Below are 17,144 nucleotides of genomic sequence, written 5' to 3' on the forward strand. Positions count from 1 at the left end.
GGATCTGATCTAATCACATGAGCTTTTAAATCTGGATATAGAGGTCAGAAAAATGAAAACTAAGAGATTCAAAAATGAAAAGGTTTGGATGCACAATTGTCTTGGAATATAGAGCGGGCCACATGACAAAGAATGTGCTTGGCAATGAACACAATAAAATAGGAGTCCTACTACCAGGACCCACAACTGAAACAACCTGAATGAACTTGGGAGAGAACTCCAACCTCTAGATGAAACACACCCCAGACAGAAACTTGATTTCAGCCCGGTGAGATCCTAAGAAGAGAACACAGCCAAGCCATTCCTGTATATTTACCTATAGAACTGTGCTTTTGTCTTGTTATTTGAGCTGCTAAATTCATGGCAATTATTCACAGTAATAGAAAACTATATAGCAATTGAGCAATTCCTTCACTTTACCTAATTACAGAGTTGTTATTGTTTTTTTCAATCCTTACAATTTTAGTTATCAAATATATGATCCATATATACAATATTTTGAATTTCCAAATAGGTTTGGGGGTAAATTATGATAGTTTTAGATGCTAATTCACCAAAATTGTCACACTGAAGAAGTTTATTTTAATACATTCACTTTTTTTATCTGTAACATTTTAATTAATTTTTATTTATTTTTTTTATTGCATTATAGCTGATACTCAATGCCACATTCGTTTCAGGCGTATATGCTATATTCACCACATAGCATTCAGGTGAATATGCTATATTTACCACAGTGGAGCTACCATCTGTCATGATAAACTATTAAAATACCATCAATATAATCCCTATGATGTACCTTCAATCCCTGTAATTTATTCATTCTGTAACCAGAATACATTCACTGTTATATAATTTTTTTTTTCTGTCAAACACTGAAATAATTTCACATACAAACTAAGGACTGACCACCAGGGGTATGTATAAGATCAAAGATAATATGCTGTAAGTGGTAAGCCTCATCATATTATAGCATATTAATTCCAAATCATGCAACCAATAGTATTTGAGCACTCACTTCTATGGAAAGGCATTACCTTATGACTCTCCCTAGTTTACTGATAACTTGTGTCAGATGTTAGCCAGGGGACCAAGTCAGATGTTATCTTTCTATATACATACATATAACTTGTTCAATATATTTACTTCTTAGTTCTTTGACAGAATGAGGTAATTTCTCTTTATTGGGAATTATATTGTTCATTTTGCTATATGCTACTTTTTCACTTCCTTTGCATTTTGTCAAGGAGTATATAAAATACCTATAAATGTTTGCAAAGATTTTTTATTTTTGGTTGGTTGAAATTATAGGTGGCTCTTCATTGAAAAGTTATTTTTTAGAAATGAGATCTTATGAAATAGAATTTAATATTCCTGGGATAATAAAATCCCAATTAAAAATCCTGAGTAATACTGATCATATACTTATATCTCTAAATTGTATTTTATAAGAAAATAATGCCAGGGTCAAATCTTGGAGTAGTACATATGAGTACTTTTAAAACTATAAATATCTGCCTAAAGACAGGGGCAGAGGCTTCAGGACCATATTTTACTCATTTGCTTTCATATTTAATAAAAGACATTGGATTTTAGTAATGAATTTCAGCAACATTGAAGGTACTTTGAGATCATAGAGTATAAGCAGTCCTGACATCTTTACAAATCAGAGATTAATAGTTACAGAACACTGTAAATTCTACACCAGAGAATGATGCTCATAGAAAGACTGAAGAAGTATTCATAATGGATCACTCAACTCACTGAATTTTTTATCTGACCCTTAACTAGCATAATCAGCATCTTCTCAGTTCAATAATGCTATTTTTAGATTTTCTATTACAGTCCAAAGTCAATGCTCTTAAAAAATCTCTTTTGACTTTCAGCCACAAGTATGACTTTTTCTGGTCACATTTTTACAGTTAGCATGTTTGAGTATAATATTAATGTTCCTAGGATCCCTAAAAGCTTTGGTAACAATGTGTGGGCATTTCGATATTGAAACAAAGCCACTGATGCAACGTTATGCCATTAAATACTTCTACTTAAAGTAACCATGTGAAACTCCATGAACAGTAATTAACAAAAACTGAACTGTTTTGCTCTTGCAATTCTTTGGTAACTTTTGGTATTTTATATGTACTGGAAACTGTGGGACACAAATCAGCTGGAAAAGAAGAAATTCACACACTCTCCTTCACCTCTTTGAACTCTCTTAAATTCAAAAGTAAATTTAATATACAGAATGTGGTGGACTGAGGATAGACTTATAATAAAAAGCCTGTGTACTTATATTTATTGGACTTAAGGATCATAACATAACTGCCACTCATCTGAGGAAACCATCTATGGGCTATTTTGACCATTTGATACGGACATAAGTTATGAACCAAGTTCCTTGAGGGCAAACAAACAAAGAAAAAAGATTGTGCCATTTGTGAAAGCCGTGCCAAGAATATCACATCTTCTCCCTCATCTATCACACACGGGTCACACTGCTAAAGAATAAACTGTTATGTGACCTCTTAGGTAATAACCACCACACCAGAAAGTAAAGGTGTGATACAGGCATTAAAATGTGACAGGAATATAAAACGTTTCAAATATCTGCCCAGATGAGATTTAGAGAATTAAACTGATTTCAGTTACCTTACTTCATATTGTGAAGTGTCTAGAATAACTGAATTGGAGCAGATAGCCAGATAAAAAATTTTGAACAGAAATCTAGTACTTTTCACAATTCCTGTCACAAATTTAAAAAGAATTATTAGTTTATATTTTGGACTTCTAACTAATAAAAAGAAATGCTTTGCCAATAGAGCCTTTGCTTGTTTAGATGAACACATGTTGGCCCTGATGGAGTGAGAGACTAAGATTATAAAAAGCTTGGGATATATGGTTGGCAAAGAAACTAAAATAGAATAGAATTAAATGCTTTGTTCTATTACAATCTATGTGAAAATAGCATATGTGCAAGCTCAAATAAATAGCATAAAAAAGAATAATTAAAAAAAACTTGCTGAACACATTTTTTCATAAGATTCTTTATAAGAAAAAGAAGAACATCCAAGTAAATGTTAGTTGTAAGGCATTGAATTCAGATAAGGAAAATATGGAAAAGGCCTGAAATTCAAGTATTATTTTCATTACAAGTAGAATATTCTAGGAGATTACAGGTAAAAGAAAATCAACAACAACAGCAACGATCTTTTCCATCCTATCCTATCTTCCTGGAAGAAATTCCAGCAACAGCCTGTAAGGTAAATGGAGTGTGGAAAACCAATTCACAAATTGCAGGCTTGGGAAAGAGTAACACTGCTTAGAAAATGAAAGTCGATCAAGATTGTAAGCATTTCACCTGTTTTCATTTAAGTCTTCAATCTTTTTTCCTTCTGGTTTAGGAAACAGAATACAACATAATGGGGCAGTAGGGAGTATGAATCCTAAATATTTCGAAATGGCCACATTGCCATGTTCAGTGCAATTTTGTGTGACTAAAAGAAAACTAGGCATTTGGGTAATCTCCCAGTTAAAACATAGTTTACAAAACTGAAAGCAATTTCTTTCTACCATGTTTTTTTTATCTCCCTATTATGTAAGATTTACTTTAATCAATTAAGACGGAGGCATAAAAAAAACATTCACAGAATTTAAAAATGGAAAATAAACTGAAATATTACTAAGCTAGTCCCCTGCTTTCAATTAACTGTGTACCCATCACATTTCAGAGAGGTAAACATTTACTGAAAAAAGCATTTACCTGAAAAAAAGGTAATATTTATTACTTTCACTTCTCATCCAATCCGTGTCAAAATGTTCCATGGTCATAAACACTTTTCAAGGTGTCCAAGCTAAATCTTTCTTGTAAATTCCAAACTGCTTATAAGCAGCCTATGACAAGTCCATTAATTCTGACAAGTCAACACAACTGAAGAGTCATACTGCTTTAAATTTAAGTTCAAAAGAAATACTAATTAAATATATCCAGAGTTTCTAAAAGGAATACTTAGCTCCCTACTACCAATTTTTTTGAGTCATTATGCTTAGAAGTAGGATGCACAATTTAGATGCTTAAAAGCTTAGAAATTCCGATATATCAGTTTTGTAGTCAATAAACTATTGGATTTACGCCCTGCTGATATATAAATATTTGTGCCCTGCTGATAGCATATATATATATGCTAGTAGAACATAACCTCATGAGATTTTTAAAAAAGATTTTTTCCAATATTTCAACTAGAGATGTAACTACCACCAATGAATATATATACTTGATAATATCTCCTAACCATTTAATCATCATACCAATATTATGAGGTATAAGAATTTCCATTTTAAAAATTATCAAATTATCATCACATTTTACAGACAAGAAACATGGCAGAGCAAATACTTGAACCCAGGCTTTCACATTCAAAAACTTCTGCTCTTTACTTGTACAAAGGCCTACAGATGATTTTTCATAGGAATCATGGGCTGAATTGTGCTGAATTGTACTCTATTACTGGACATGGTCACCTACCTATTTATGACAAAGCTAATCTGAATTAGGTATTAGTCTCAGAATACAGGAAATGGCCTGAGAGCCCAGGCAAGTAATAGGATAGAAAATTCCCCAAACATGTTGGAAATATTAAATCTATAGTAAGATACACTATGATTTTGAGGTATACAACCTTAATTACCAGAATTGAAAACCACTAGGGATCTACCACTATGGTTTTAACTCTTTCTCTGTCTCTTCATATGCCTCTGCCTGTGACCTACTGCCAAAGATACCAGTGGACCTCTTAAAACAGTGATTCCTGAGGTGAAGAAATAAATGCCCTCCCTTCCGCCAAGGGACCCACCAGAAGGAGTAGAGGTATAAGTCAAACTTTCCTGGGTGACTTTGAGAGATTTTCCTACTCCCTCTAGGAGTTATGTTCCCCCATGTCCAACATTTAAAATCATTTGATACATAGCAAAATAATAAATAACAACGTTTACTGGGTGATATTTGAGCTAGGCATATTCTATGGACTCCATCAATGCTCACAACCAATTTGTAAACTATATTAACATTCCTATTTTATACATGAAGAAAGTAAGGCTCAGATAATTAAGGAACTTACCCAAGGTTACATATCTAAAAAATGATAGAGCCTTGCTCTGAACCTAGAAAATCTGATTCCAAAGACAGCACACCTAGTTACCACATTATATTGCCTCTCATTAGTTGGCTGGAATAATTATAAGAAAGTCATTAAAACGATGTGAAAACACTCTTCATAATGATAGTGCAGTGACTCAACCAAAGTCTCAAGGAGGAAAATTATTTCATCAATACAGAAACAATATAAAATGGGTCTTGGCTTATAAAACTGAGCTTCGGGCCTTAAGACATGCACTTTCTCTTTCTCTCTCTCTTGCTGATTTTTTCCATACTTTAAACTTTGCCCTAAAGAACTGTATTAACTAGTCTGAATTGATCCCAAGTGCCAAAGTGCCACTGTTGTATAAATCATTTACTTCTACTGCACCCTTTTTAAAAAAAAAGAATTTATTTTTAATATAATTAAATAACCTTTTAATAAGAGATAACACTTACTTGATATTTTCCAAAAACTTTTAAAAGGCAAATATCATACAAATGAAAAATTATGACTAAATGTAATGACATAGATGGACCTCATAAATATAATATTGAAAAAAAGAGGCCAGGGACAAAGAATACATATATATGATTCAATTTATATAAAGTGCAAAAACAGGCAAACTCCTGTTAGCACTCAGGACAATGGTTCCCTTGGAGTGGAGCACAAGGGTGTTTCTGTTTCTACTACTATTCTGTTTCTTGATCGGGCTGATGGTTATATAAACGTTTCATTCGAAGAAATTCACTGAGTTTTACACCTATGCTTTGTATACTTTTATACTGTTAAATTTGATGTTAAATTTGAATTTAAAAATGTACATGAAAAGGCAATATTTCATCCCAAACTGTCATCTTGCTTATTGTAATTTAGCACTACTTTCTCACTTCCAGAAGATACAATTAACTTGTTTCATAAAGAAAGCAAACAGTACTTCTACGTAACATTGTAAATTACCATGTTCCTAAAATGAAATGTTTTAAAAGTCTAACTTATTGAAGTCTAATACAGACAGTAAAATTCATCCTTTTTAATGTGCTTAACCATGACATTTGACAAGCACTTACATTCGTGTACCCATCACCACTGTCAAGAGAGAGAGAAGGGCTCCAACACCCTCCTCCAAAATTCCCTCATGTCCCTTGCCAGGCTTACCTGGCAACACTACCACAAGCAACACTGATCAATTTTCTGTCCCTAGAGTTTTGCCTCTTCCAGAATTAATACCACATAAATTGAATCATCTGGTATGTATTCTTTTTCAGTATAGCTTCTTTCATTTAGCAAAATGCATTTGAGATCCATCTGTGTTTTGCATGTATCAATAGTTTGTTCGTTGCTGAGTAGCACTGCAATGTATGGATATATCACAACTGAAGAACATTTGAGTAGTTTCCGGTTTTGGGTGATTTTGAGTAAAGCCACTATAAACCTTCATGCATAGGTTTTTGTATGAATCTAAGTGATATATTTTGTTTTGTTTTGTTTTCTTTTGTTTTCATTCCAACTTGTGCTTTTACCTGCACAAAATATTTTCTATAGTGCTTTTAGTCTGTGGTAATTCAGAAGCCTACAGAATACTATACCAACAGCTCAAAACAATATAAGATCAGAAAAGGAATCAAATCAAACAAGAAACATCTTACGAAAATAGATCAACTTTTATAAATTCCTCTCTTAAAAATGTTTAGTTTTGCAATAATCTACAAAATTAATTTTAAAAATTCTCTTAAAGTTCTAGGTTAATAATTCGAAATCCTGTTTAAATTGTACAAAATTGAAAACCAATGACACTACTAATTTGGATGCTAAAATCATAATCAGTAAAGAAAAAGAGGTAAGGGATGTGGTTTGAAAAGTAGTGTTATATGCCTATTTCATAACTCCCTAATTTAACATATTATCAATTTCACCCAACTGGTTAGTAGTTTGTAAACATGATCATTTGAAAAGGATTTGAGTGACAAAATGGAAACATGGTAGATGTTACCTAGCATGTTGTGGTAAAGTGGAATGGCCCGTCCAAGGATAGTAAATGCAGTCATGACTAGTGGGGCCGCTACACCTGCAGGCAATTACAGAACAGAAAACATCATTCTCCATTCACAGCGGCATGCGCACACATGCACCAGTGCTCACACACGGAGCCTTGGAGGAAGAACATGGGAAGCAAGCACACCAAGTACCTATCCATCAGGCCGATGCAGTCTTCAATACGTGAGCCTATGCACCTGCAGAAGATCCAAATTTAAAAAATACAAGGAAAGAAAAATTAGTCATTTAAAAAAAAATCAGTCAGATAAACACTAATTGTGTCAAATTCATAATTACGGTTATTAGACAATTTTGGAACACTGTGAATTTAAAGCCAGTGAGAAGATTATTGCCTGATGGATACAAAGAAATAGGTTGCAAATACCACCCGCATGGAATGCAAAGAAACATGTCCACAGTAAAGGAAACTGTACCCTGTTTCTGTGGATAACTTCTAAACACATATGACTCACTTCCAATACTCAATTCATTTGCATCATGAGTACATGTCTTGCTGAATGACTTGACATTTCAATGGTTATAAATGGTTTCATGTATACAGTTTCTTCTAAAAACACTTAAGTAAAAACTAAAGTCAATAAAAAATGAAACATGAGCTATTCAATATAATAACCTGATGCTTAATACTCATTAAAGATGGATTATGGCAGAAAATGAGTTAACATACTTTAATGCTATTCTTATGGATACTTTACATAATCATATTATTCCATTCCTTGGTTGTGACGGTTTTTAAAACATACTTATCTTTAAACATGAATTCATTTAAAAAGCAAATTAACTGGTTTTACCAAGACTGCAGTTTATCTTGACGCTCTATTTTAAAAGCACAGTGCCATAACAGACAAACAATAGGTTTTTAAAGTGCCATAATATTTAACTCAAACAATAATAAACAAATACTCTCCAAGGAAAGAACAAACTGAGAAGCAGGTAACTAAAGAATTCACTAGAATTATATAAGTACACAAAATCCGGATGTACGGTCCCTAGAATTTCATTTTGAGGTATTATGGAAATATTACTTCTTCCATCTTCCAATGTACAAATTCTATTTCCTTCCCTTTTCTCTCATCAAATACATATATCTACGGTGCATTATCAAGATTCCCTCCACAGCTATGATTTATAGGACTGTCTAATTCTGCTGATCACAAATGTTTTTTTCCAAACTCTAATTTCTGAAACTGAAAAGGAAGCTGAAGTTAAAATCACCATATAATGAAGTAATAAGGGACTCATGTATAAGGCCAGACTGTCTACTATATCCTTAGATAACTCTCAACATTGATAAACTAATGTAACTATGTATAATAATAATTAAGTCAATATTTCCCTGCTTCACGAATATCTGCTATAACATTTCTACAAGGTGGAAAATTGTTTTCATTTTGAGCATTGGTTTTGAATAGCCCAGAAAAAATTTAATGTACAGAAAAATGGGGAATACACTGTGAAAAAAGTCTTTTAAAAAAGCAAATAAGAAATACAAATAAAAATATATAGCACATAGCATTGAATTGGTACTATAATCCATAACCAAAACCATTTCTTGAAATGGAAAAAGTAACTACTAAAAATGTTTTCAAACTGTCTTATATGATATTCTTTTTATTTTATTTTGAAGAGCTTATTTTTTTCCTAGGTTCCTATTATATCTTCTTCCAAGTGCTTTTTTATACAGTATTACCATTTGGTAAAATTAATAGTCTACTTCTTATTTCCAAGTGAGAATCTGAAAGCTATGATTAATTTGCAATCTGTGTCTTTACAATAACATTTGAAATATAAAAATATTTGAAAGTGAAATTCAACTTGAGGGTAAAGTGTGAATAATTAAAGATCTTTATTCATCCATTAAAAAAACATGCTTGTAGGCCTACTAAGTGTTGCTACTCTTCTAGGAGCTGGGCAGTGGGGGGGGGGATGATGAATTAGACACTTTTCCTATTCTTAATGAGCTCACAATTTAATGCATAATAGGAGATAGATGCATAACCAGATGTATATTGTTTAATGTGATAAATATAAAAAGAGACATGAAAGAGTGGCTTAAGGGAGCATAGAGGAGGGACACTTAGCTTTAGAAATTCATGTTAATCCTCATGGAGAAGTTAGGAAGCTGAAATGCAGGGTGCTGATAACCTGGGTTGGAGTAGCAGTCATTTCTAAGGGGTAACAAACAGCAGGAACAAAAGCATAGATCTGAGGAAATTTAGAGTGCACATGAAAAACTGCAAATAATTCTGAATAGTCAGGAAGCAAACAAAACATGAGGTGACAGGAAGAGGGAAAGAAGCGAGATCATTTAGACAGGGGCCAGAATTTGAAGGCTATTTGCTTAGGGGCAAACTTAATGGAGAACCACTGCAGGGTTTTTAAGTAGTGGATTTGCTAGATTTGTATTTTACATGGATCTCTGCCCTGTGAAGGCTAGTCAGCTGGGATCCAGGTAGATTCCTTTGGCACCAAGATTCTTTTAGTGTATGTAAAAGATGAAAAAGGATTACACCGGGGAAATGGCAACTAGGATAGAGGCAGGGGGCCAGATTCAAGAAATGCCTTCAAAGGTATGGTGGGTGGGGTGGGGAAGAGAAGTTGATGGCTGATTTGATGAAAGAAAAGTAGGATCAGAGGAGTTAAACATGCAGTACCATCAGTGAGGGAATGACACCTCACTGGGTGGGAGGAGGGACACCTTTTCTTGTGTGTGTGTTGGGGGGGGAGGGGTTGATAATTTCAGCTTTATGGATCTACAGTATGGTATGCATCCAGTGTGGTTGTCCTACATCTGGGTAGGGAATGTTCCTCGCCAGCTGGAAAGAGAGGCCTGTGGTTGTAGGGTGTGAAGGCACCAGTGTGATGATCAGTTTTGAAACAGCATACAGAAGAAAGTTGAAATCATGTAAATGGGTAAGATAGCTGAAGAAGGATCTATAAAGTGAGAAAAGAGGAGACTGAGACTGAAACTCAAAGAACTCCGATAACCAGTAAATGACCTAAGATAAGCTCATATGCCAGAAGCATGAGAAAATATTGAGTAAAATCAAGTAATTACAGCATCATTGTGGGAGCCAAATCAGGAGAGACATTCAGGAGTAACTGTCAAAATCAAATGCAAAGAGAGGTCTAATAAAATAAGAACTACTGAGAGCATTTTAGTTGTCATTGTCAAGGTCAGCAGAATTTCAACCACTGTGAGTTGAGAAGCATACTGGACATAAGCAAAGCAAGGGAAAAGGAAAGTGAGCACTGAGGGGGCAGGATGTGGGGTCAGGAAAGTTTGTTGAGGGAACTCTTGAGGAATATTTGAGATGTAGACATATTTAAAAGCTAAAGATGAAAGAAACAATGAAAGACAAATAATAAAAGTGTGACTAAAGCAGCACCATCCTGTCTAAGTACAAGTCACTGTGTATTTAAAGATGTATACTCTATTTCAACCCTTTGGACTTCATATAAGCAACTAATTAGCACATGTAATTTATATTGATTCAGCAAGATCACAGAATAATGGAAGCATTAAACTTTTGAAGAGTCAAAATCTCAAATATGAGATCAAAATCAGATAAGGAATAAGGTAACTCTACAAAATTAGTGTTACAAAGTAAAAAATTTAAAGGAAGATCAGAAACTATAACATGTCAATATAACATATTACAAAAGTATCTGCAATTCTGAACACTGAGTTGTGTTTAACATTTGCCACTATTTACTGATTTGTAAGCACTTTGATATACCCACCTACCTTAGTTGAGATATTTTGACAAGATCTTCAAATTTTGAAATGAAAGTGGAGTATTTTAAAATTTCAATTAAAAGAGTATAGACAATAATTTCACAAACAGCTCTTCTTTCCTTTTATAAATGAAAATTCTTTCACCATAGAAATTTAAAAATATATAAAAAGGGTTGATAAAAAAAAGATAAACGCATACAGGGAATTTAATAATATGGAAACCATGATTCTACCATTAACAAAAATATTCAATGCAAATTTTCAAAGACGCCTATGAAAAACAAATATTCTAGTCCATGACTAAAAACCAAAACTGCATTGATATTTGTCATGGATTAGATTTTAGTGTGGAAACCACAAAAAAAAAAAAAATCCCCTTACAGGAACTTAATTACATACTAAATTTAGTTTACAAGTCTTTTTTTTTTTAATTCTATCCTGCTATTTTCAAATATGAAGATCATTCCTAAGTTTTAAATTCTTGCTCATCATTTCAAAATATGGGGATCTTACTCATTTCTGAATTTAGCTATCACTCTCTCTGATGTGCAGTTGGTGTTCAGTATAACCAAGTTGAGGAATGAATGAAACGAGAAAAGCCTGCTAAAATAAAAGTTCTCTAGTCAAGGCAAGAAGAGACAATGTTATTCCCCACCCCTCTAGGGATATTAATGAGAATCTCCTGATACGTGCTAAATGGATAACCTATTTTAAAATTATCTAAAGAACTTATTAGAGCCAATATATTTAATGTACTTCCAGAGTAATAAAAGTGCTTTTAAGGTATTACACACATAATTTTATTTTCAGAAAATCATTGAACAGTATTCAAAGTAAGAACTTTCCTTCTAAAAAATGTGATTCAAAAGACTATTTCCAGTAACTTGGTTCTTGAATTATCTAGCTGACATAATATCAGCATATAAAAGGAATGCGGTTTTCCAAAGTGGGGTTGGCATGGTGAGCTCACACGCACAGACAGGTCAATTATTACATGTATTTAGGAATAAAAATAGTCACTCGTCACGTCATCTCCACTGGCCCTGTGATCTTTCTAGACAAAGATCCTACTTCTACATGCAATTTGAAAAGAAGGGACTAAGTGTACAGAGCACCTCATGGCTTCACTCAAGAATCTCAGAGCACAGTGCTACACAACAGTAATATAGAATAGGATTTAGGAATTTAGGAATTTAGGAGTTCTGGGATTGGGATGACAAAACTCTCATGGAGTGAACCTGGACAATATGGAGGATATTAGGAAAAGGATGGCAGGAAGCTAAATGAAAACAAACACACAAATCCTTCAGGACTAAGTCATTCCTTACAATCCATTTACCTTGGAAGATGCCAGGGAATACAACATCCAATTCTGTCTCCCCATCATTCTGCAACAGTTGATTTAAAGACATTTTTCTCTTTACTTGGAGTTCCTAAATGGCCTGGTCAGATTTGTTCCATTTATACCTTCATCCTCCCTTTTTGCTGACATCTGGCTTTTGTTGCTGTGGTAAATGTATCTCTTCATTGTCTCTACTTCCACTTCCCCCACTATAGATGTGTTCTTTTATTACATAATCATGATTTAAAAGGGCTGAGAGGAAGACACACCAGCCACACATCCAGACTATGGCTCTGCGATCTCACTTTCATTTCCCTAATGGCCTCATTGTAATTAGATTTGCAAAAATAGCAAAAGGTCTCATTTTGAATGGCAACAGCTGTTGACATCAACATTATATTGAATAATTTACTGGTTTAATTTTAGCTGCAAAACAATAAAACCCTCCTGTGGATGATTACTATAGCAGGCAAAGTTTTCCCTTTCTGTTGCTGACTCTTCTGCTCCAGTGGCACCAGTTGTTCATGAAATATTCTTAACCCAAGTGTACCAAAACCTCGCAAGGGGAGAAATTTATTCCTTGTAGTTTCCTTGAAGCTAGGTGCCCGTGTGACTATTTCAGTATCCTCAGTCTGTGTCCTTATGTGTAAACCAATGAGATGGCGTTAGCTCTTCTAAGCTGAATTTAAATTTGAATGGCAGAATATTACTTTACCTTTTGAGGATCTACCACTTCACAGAGTGATTTAAGCTGATTTCTTGACCTGCAGGAAATTGTAGCAGCATCTGCAAATTGATGTCCTCTTGGCAGAAAATTATGTTGTTGCTTGCTTAACTTCTTCAATATCCCCTAGCAACTAGCTCTTAATGTGGCAGAAAACATTCTTTATAGAATCTCATACTCTCCTGCCAGATATAAAGTACCTGAGATAATTCTCAAAAACAAGTGTATGTATTTGCACGTGTGTGTGTGTGTGTGTGTGTGTGTGCACTCATAATGAAGAAGAGGATTTATGGACAGAAGGAGGATAGAGTATATTAAATTGTTCTCAAGTCTGAAATTAGTCATCTTCTGGAGGAAAGAAAAAGAAAAGCCCTTATTAAAATAGATTTGCTATCTTTTAAAAAAATAGGTTCTGGGATTGGTTACATGAGTGGCATTATTTCTTTCAGTTCAGTGCTTTTTTTCTTTCTGTAATATGTCTTTGTTTTACAACTGTTTCAATATCAAAGGTAATATAATTATTATTCATTTTATAATGCATCCTTTTGGAAAAAAAGATAGAAAACTGGGTACCCATCTTTGAGTTGTCCTATAGTAGTCAAAGAATTTCTAGATTATAGGCTGACCTGTATTAAAATTACTTTCACAAAATGTATTTGTGATTTTACTAATATACATATCACTAAGTTCTCCCCCCACCTTTTTTTCTGTCATTATTTTGCTTATGTTTTGTTGAAGGAGTAATCCAAGGCAATATCTATCAAAGAGAGCTAACCACAACTTAAGCTGGTTGTAAGAACAAAGAAACATAATCAGAAAACTTCTGTTAAAGATTGATTAAGCACACATCTCCAAGTATGACGGCTATCTTGTCTCTTATAAGATATCTTCAATACCAAGTAAAATTTAGAAGAATTTCTAGACTCCCTACAAGTATACCTCCCACCAGCTTCATAAAGGTGTCAATAGAATACTTTTAGGTAAATATTTAACAGAATATTTCAGAGAGTGTACATTTGATTACATAAATTGTTTCCTTAGAAAGTATTCCTCTTCAAATCAACATGTTAATATAAAGATGAATCGAGTTTTACATGAGCATGTTATATAGTTAGTAGATGGTGTCAGGGGTAAAGATAACACGTGTGATGGAGTCCTTGGCTGGCAAGGATGCTTACCCTTGGGTGCAGTTTGGATGGCATGGATGGCACTCTCGATCCTGATCAGCATACTTGAAAATGAAACTGTTTGCCCCCTGCAAGCCATCTGGACATTTTTCCACACAGTTCGGGCCATCCTTAAAATGGGAACACTTTGTGCAGTTATCAGGTCCCTGAATTGTGAAAAACAAAACACAATGGAGAAAGAAAAATGGGTGCGGTTTCCTCTGGTATTCATGTGGATTAGTCCTTGAGACTTCAGTGAGTAGTCAATCTTGCACTAAGGAACGGGAGAGCATTTTCAGAACTACAAGTGGGGATGTCACTATGGCAGCTTTTCAATGTAAAAACGAGATGTAAACTTTCCTTTGATTGTACTATGACTATTTGAGCAATGGATTTTAAAATTTACTATGGTTGAATTATTAGGAATTAGTCAGGTTAGGCAAATAAAAATTAATTTCTATGTTACACTCCATCTTAAATCAGCTTGTGATAAAGTTAAAACTCACACGTCTATAGAGATTTTAGTAAATAACAGTACAGTACTGAGAGCACAATAAAGGCACACTCTGATAAGCAAATATCAAAAGTCCCATAATAGTGAAATAGATGCATGCAAAATTTATCCAATAGTAAAGGTGATATAAATATGAGCAAAATAAATTTTAATGGCACTAATTCACTTCATATATTTATGTTGATAATATATAACCATTTTCTAATATGTAGAATGTTACTAAGCAATAATAGCATGCAAATATATTTAAATATCAAAAAGTAAAAATTTAAAACTCATATTAAACAAAATAATTTTACAAGAAAAAACTGGTTTCAATTTGGTGCTAGGGATAGTAAGCATGCAAAATGATAAGGGGTCTACCACCAAATCAAAGAAAATTGAGAATATTTTTATGAAAAATGCTATTTTCTGGGGCGCCTGAATGGTTCAGTTGGTGAAGAGTCCTCCTCTTGGTTTTGGCTCAGGTCATGATCTCCCAGTTTGTAGGTTCAAGCCTCATGTCAGGTTCTGCACTAATGTGTGGAGCCTGCTTGGGATTCTCTCTTCTCTCTCTCTCTCTCTCTCTCTCTCTCTCTCTCTCTCTTTCTCGATAAATAGATAACCATTTTCTTAAAATGCTATTTTCTTAAGAGATGCCAATATATTTACACATTTAACTATTTTGAATAGTGATATTACCTACTTAAAAAGTTGACTTTTGGCCTTCCCTTTTGAACATCATATTGTCTTAGGTTCCTCTTTTCTTTGACCTCTCTCTGGAACTTCTTCCCCTGACCCATCTCTCCCCAAAATCTGTCTGTCCACATAGTTCCAACAATTATGACAGTTCACATTAAACACAATTTAGATAAATGAAATATAGTAAGTATAAAGGGAGATAATCAATTTTATTAGGCTTATAATTAACATGGTGAATCTGGGGGCCAACAACAAGCAGACATTGTACAGAACTATGTATTAGGCAGGGAGTGTCCATTCACAGGAGTGTATTACATCCTTCTACAAATGTTAATCCAAAAGTGGCCAGACATAACAAGTTGGAGATATAAGACATCAGGAAATCAATAAATATAACATTGTAAAATTTAAAGATTGAGGCTGCTAACGAAGAACAGTGGTGTAAAGAAGAAAAAATAATCAGGAAGAGGTTTCTGGAAATTCTGGGACTGGTGAGGTTCAATCAAGCACTATTTCGCTATTTTGATGTGAGATTTAGAACTAAAAGAAAATTATCCTATGAAACCTAATCCCTATTCAACCTGAAGAGTTTGCTATTGGCAACTTCTTATTTCCTACCAAAAAAGAATATTTCACATGTCTCCAATTTTAACACCTGCTCATGGGTACTTAGGCACGTAATGCCATCTATTATACAAAATCATTTACTGTGCAAGTATGCTCAGTGGCATGACTTATTGTACAAGACAAGAGACAGGCTGATGTCTTCCTGCAGAACAGAAGAATAAAACTAACCATGAGTAAATTAGGCATGGTGAAAATTAGAAATTAGGAATTATTTTCCTATAAAATTCTTCTAATGTAAAATAATGTCCAGGTAAAATCAGAAGACACAAAAATTATGAAACTAAAATGAAAATCATATTTAATGTTTAACTGTCCTTCTAACAGATTTTTTGTGTATTTCTTTGTTTTTTAAGCCCCTCTCACCTATTTGATTGTGTGATGATACAAAACCTAATGTTCTAAGCTGACATAACTAAAAAAAATCCCGACAAATCTCAAAAGAAATGAAATATACTAGTTCTCCGACTCATTTCCATAAAAAAGATTTAAAGAAATACGCGTGTCTAATGCTTACTCTTCTATCATTATATTCCCAAAGCTTTTAAGAACCTAAGTTCAGTGAATGAGTTGATAAATGCAATGATAAAAAACAGAGGTGAAAGCAATATTGTTCCTTGTCTCTGATTTTAAGCTATCCTTAGATTCAATTATCTAGGCAGAAAACTAAAGAATAAGCTAAATCCTGATAGAAATATTATTTTTTTCTCAGTAACAATTGATGATTTTCTCTGGTAACTACTGCTAAGAGACAATGCTAATATTCACCAGTATCCATTTCTCTTCCAGTCCTAGCCACATGGAAGACTGGAATTCCCCTCCCACCAGAGGTGAGGTATGTTTTCTTCTGGACCATGAAATTAAGTAGAAATGATTTATGAGACTGTCAGGGCTCAACTCTTCAGCCTTCTCTTTGCCTGCTGCCATGATGTGGGGATCCCATGCGAATGTGGAGATGCCATAATTCAAAGCATCTCAGAATGCTAGACCATCTCAGGGAGGAGAGTTGACTTGCAGTGCACTTTACATGAAAAATATTTAAACATTTTCCTATAAGCTACCCTAATATGGGGGTTATTTGTTATGGGAGCACCCCTTTATGAACTTGACTTTAACAACTACTTTAGCTTTTATCATTTTCTTTCCCTATCTCTTCTCTTGCAT

At 33.9% G+C, this 17,144-nt stretch overlaps 1 protein-coding gene across 1 annotated transcript in view; it reads right to left on the reverse strand.

Annotated features, from left to right (window-relative positions):
- Positions 1-17,144, reverse strand: part of ERBB4 (erb-b2 receptor tyrosine kinase 4) — a 710,253-nt gene that overhangs the window by 244,270 nt on the left and 448,839 nt on the right. The window contains exons 15-16 of the mRNA XM_042993912.1: positions 14,174-14,328; positions 7,126-7,200 (exon numbers count right to left, since the gene is read on the reverse strand). Coding sequence (XP_042849846.1) covers positions 7,126-7,200; positions 14,174-14,328 — 230 coding nt within the window. The remainder of the gene's footprint in view (positions 1-7,125; positions 7,201-14,173; positions 14,329-17,144) is intronic.

This window comes from Panthera tigris, chromosome C1 (assembly GCF_018350195.1).
Source record: "Panthera tigris isolate Pti1 chromosome C1, P.tigris_Pti1_mat1.1, whole genome shotgun sequence".
Classification (NCBI taxonomy): domain Eukaryota; kingdom Metazoa; phylum Chordata; class Mammalia; order Carnivora; family Felidae; genus Panthera; species Panthera tigris.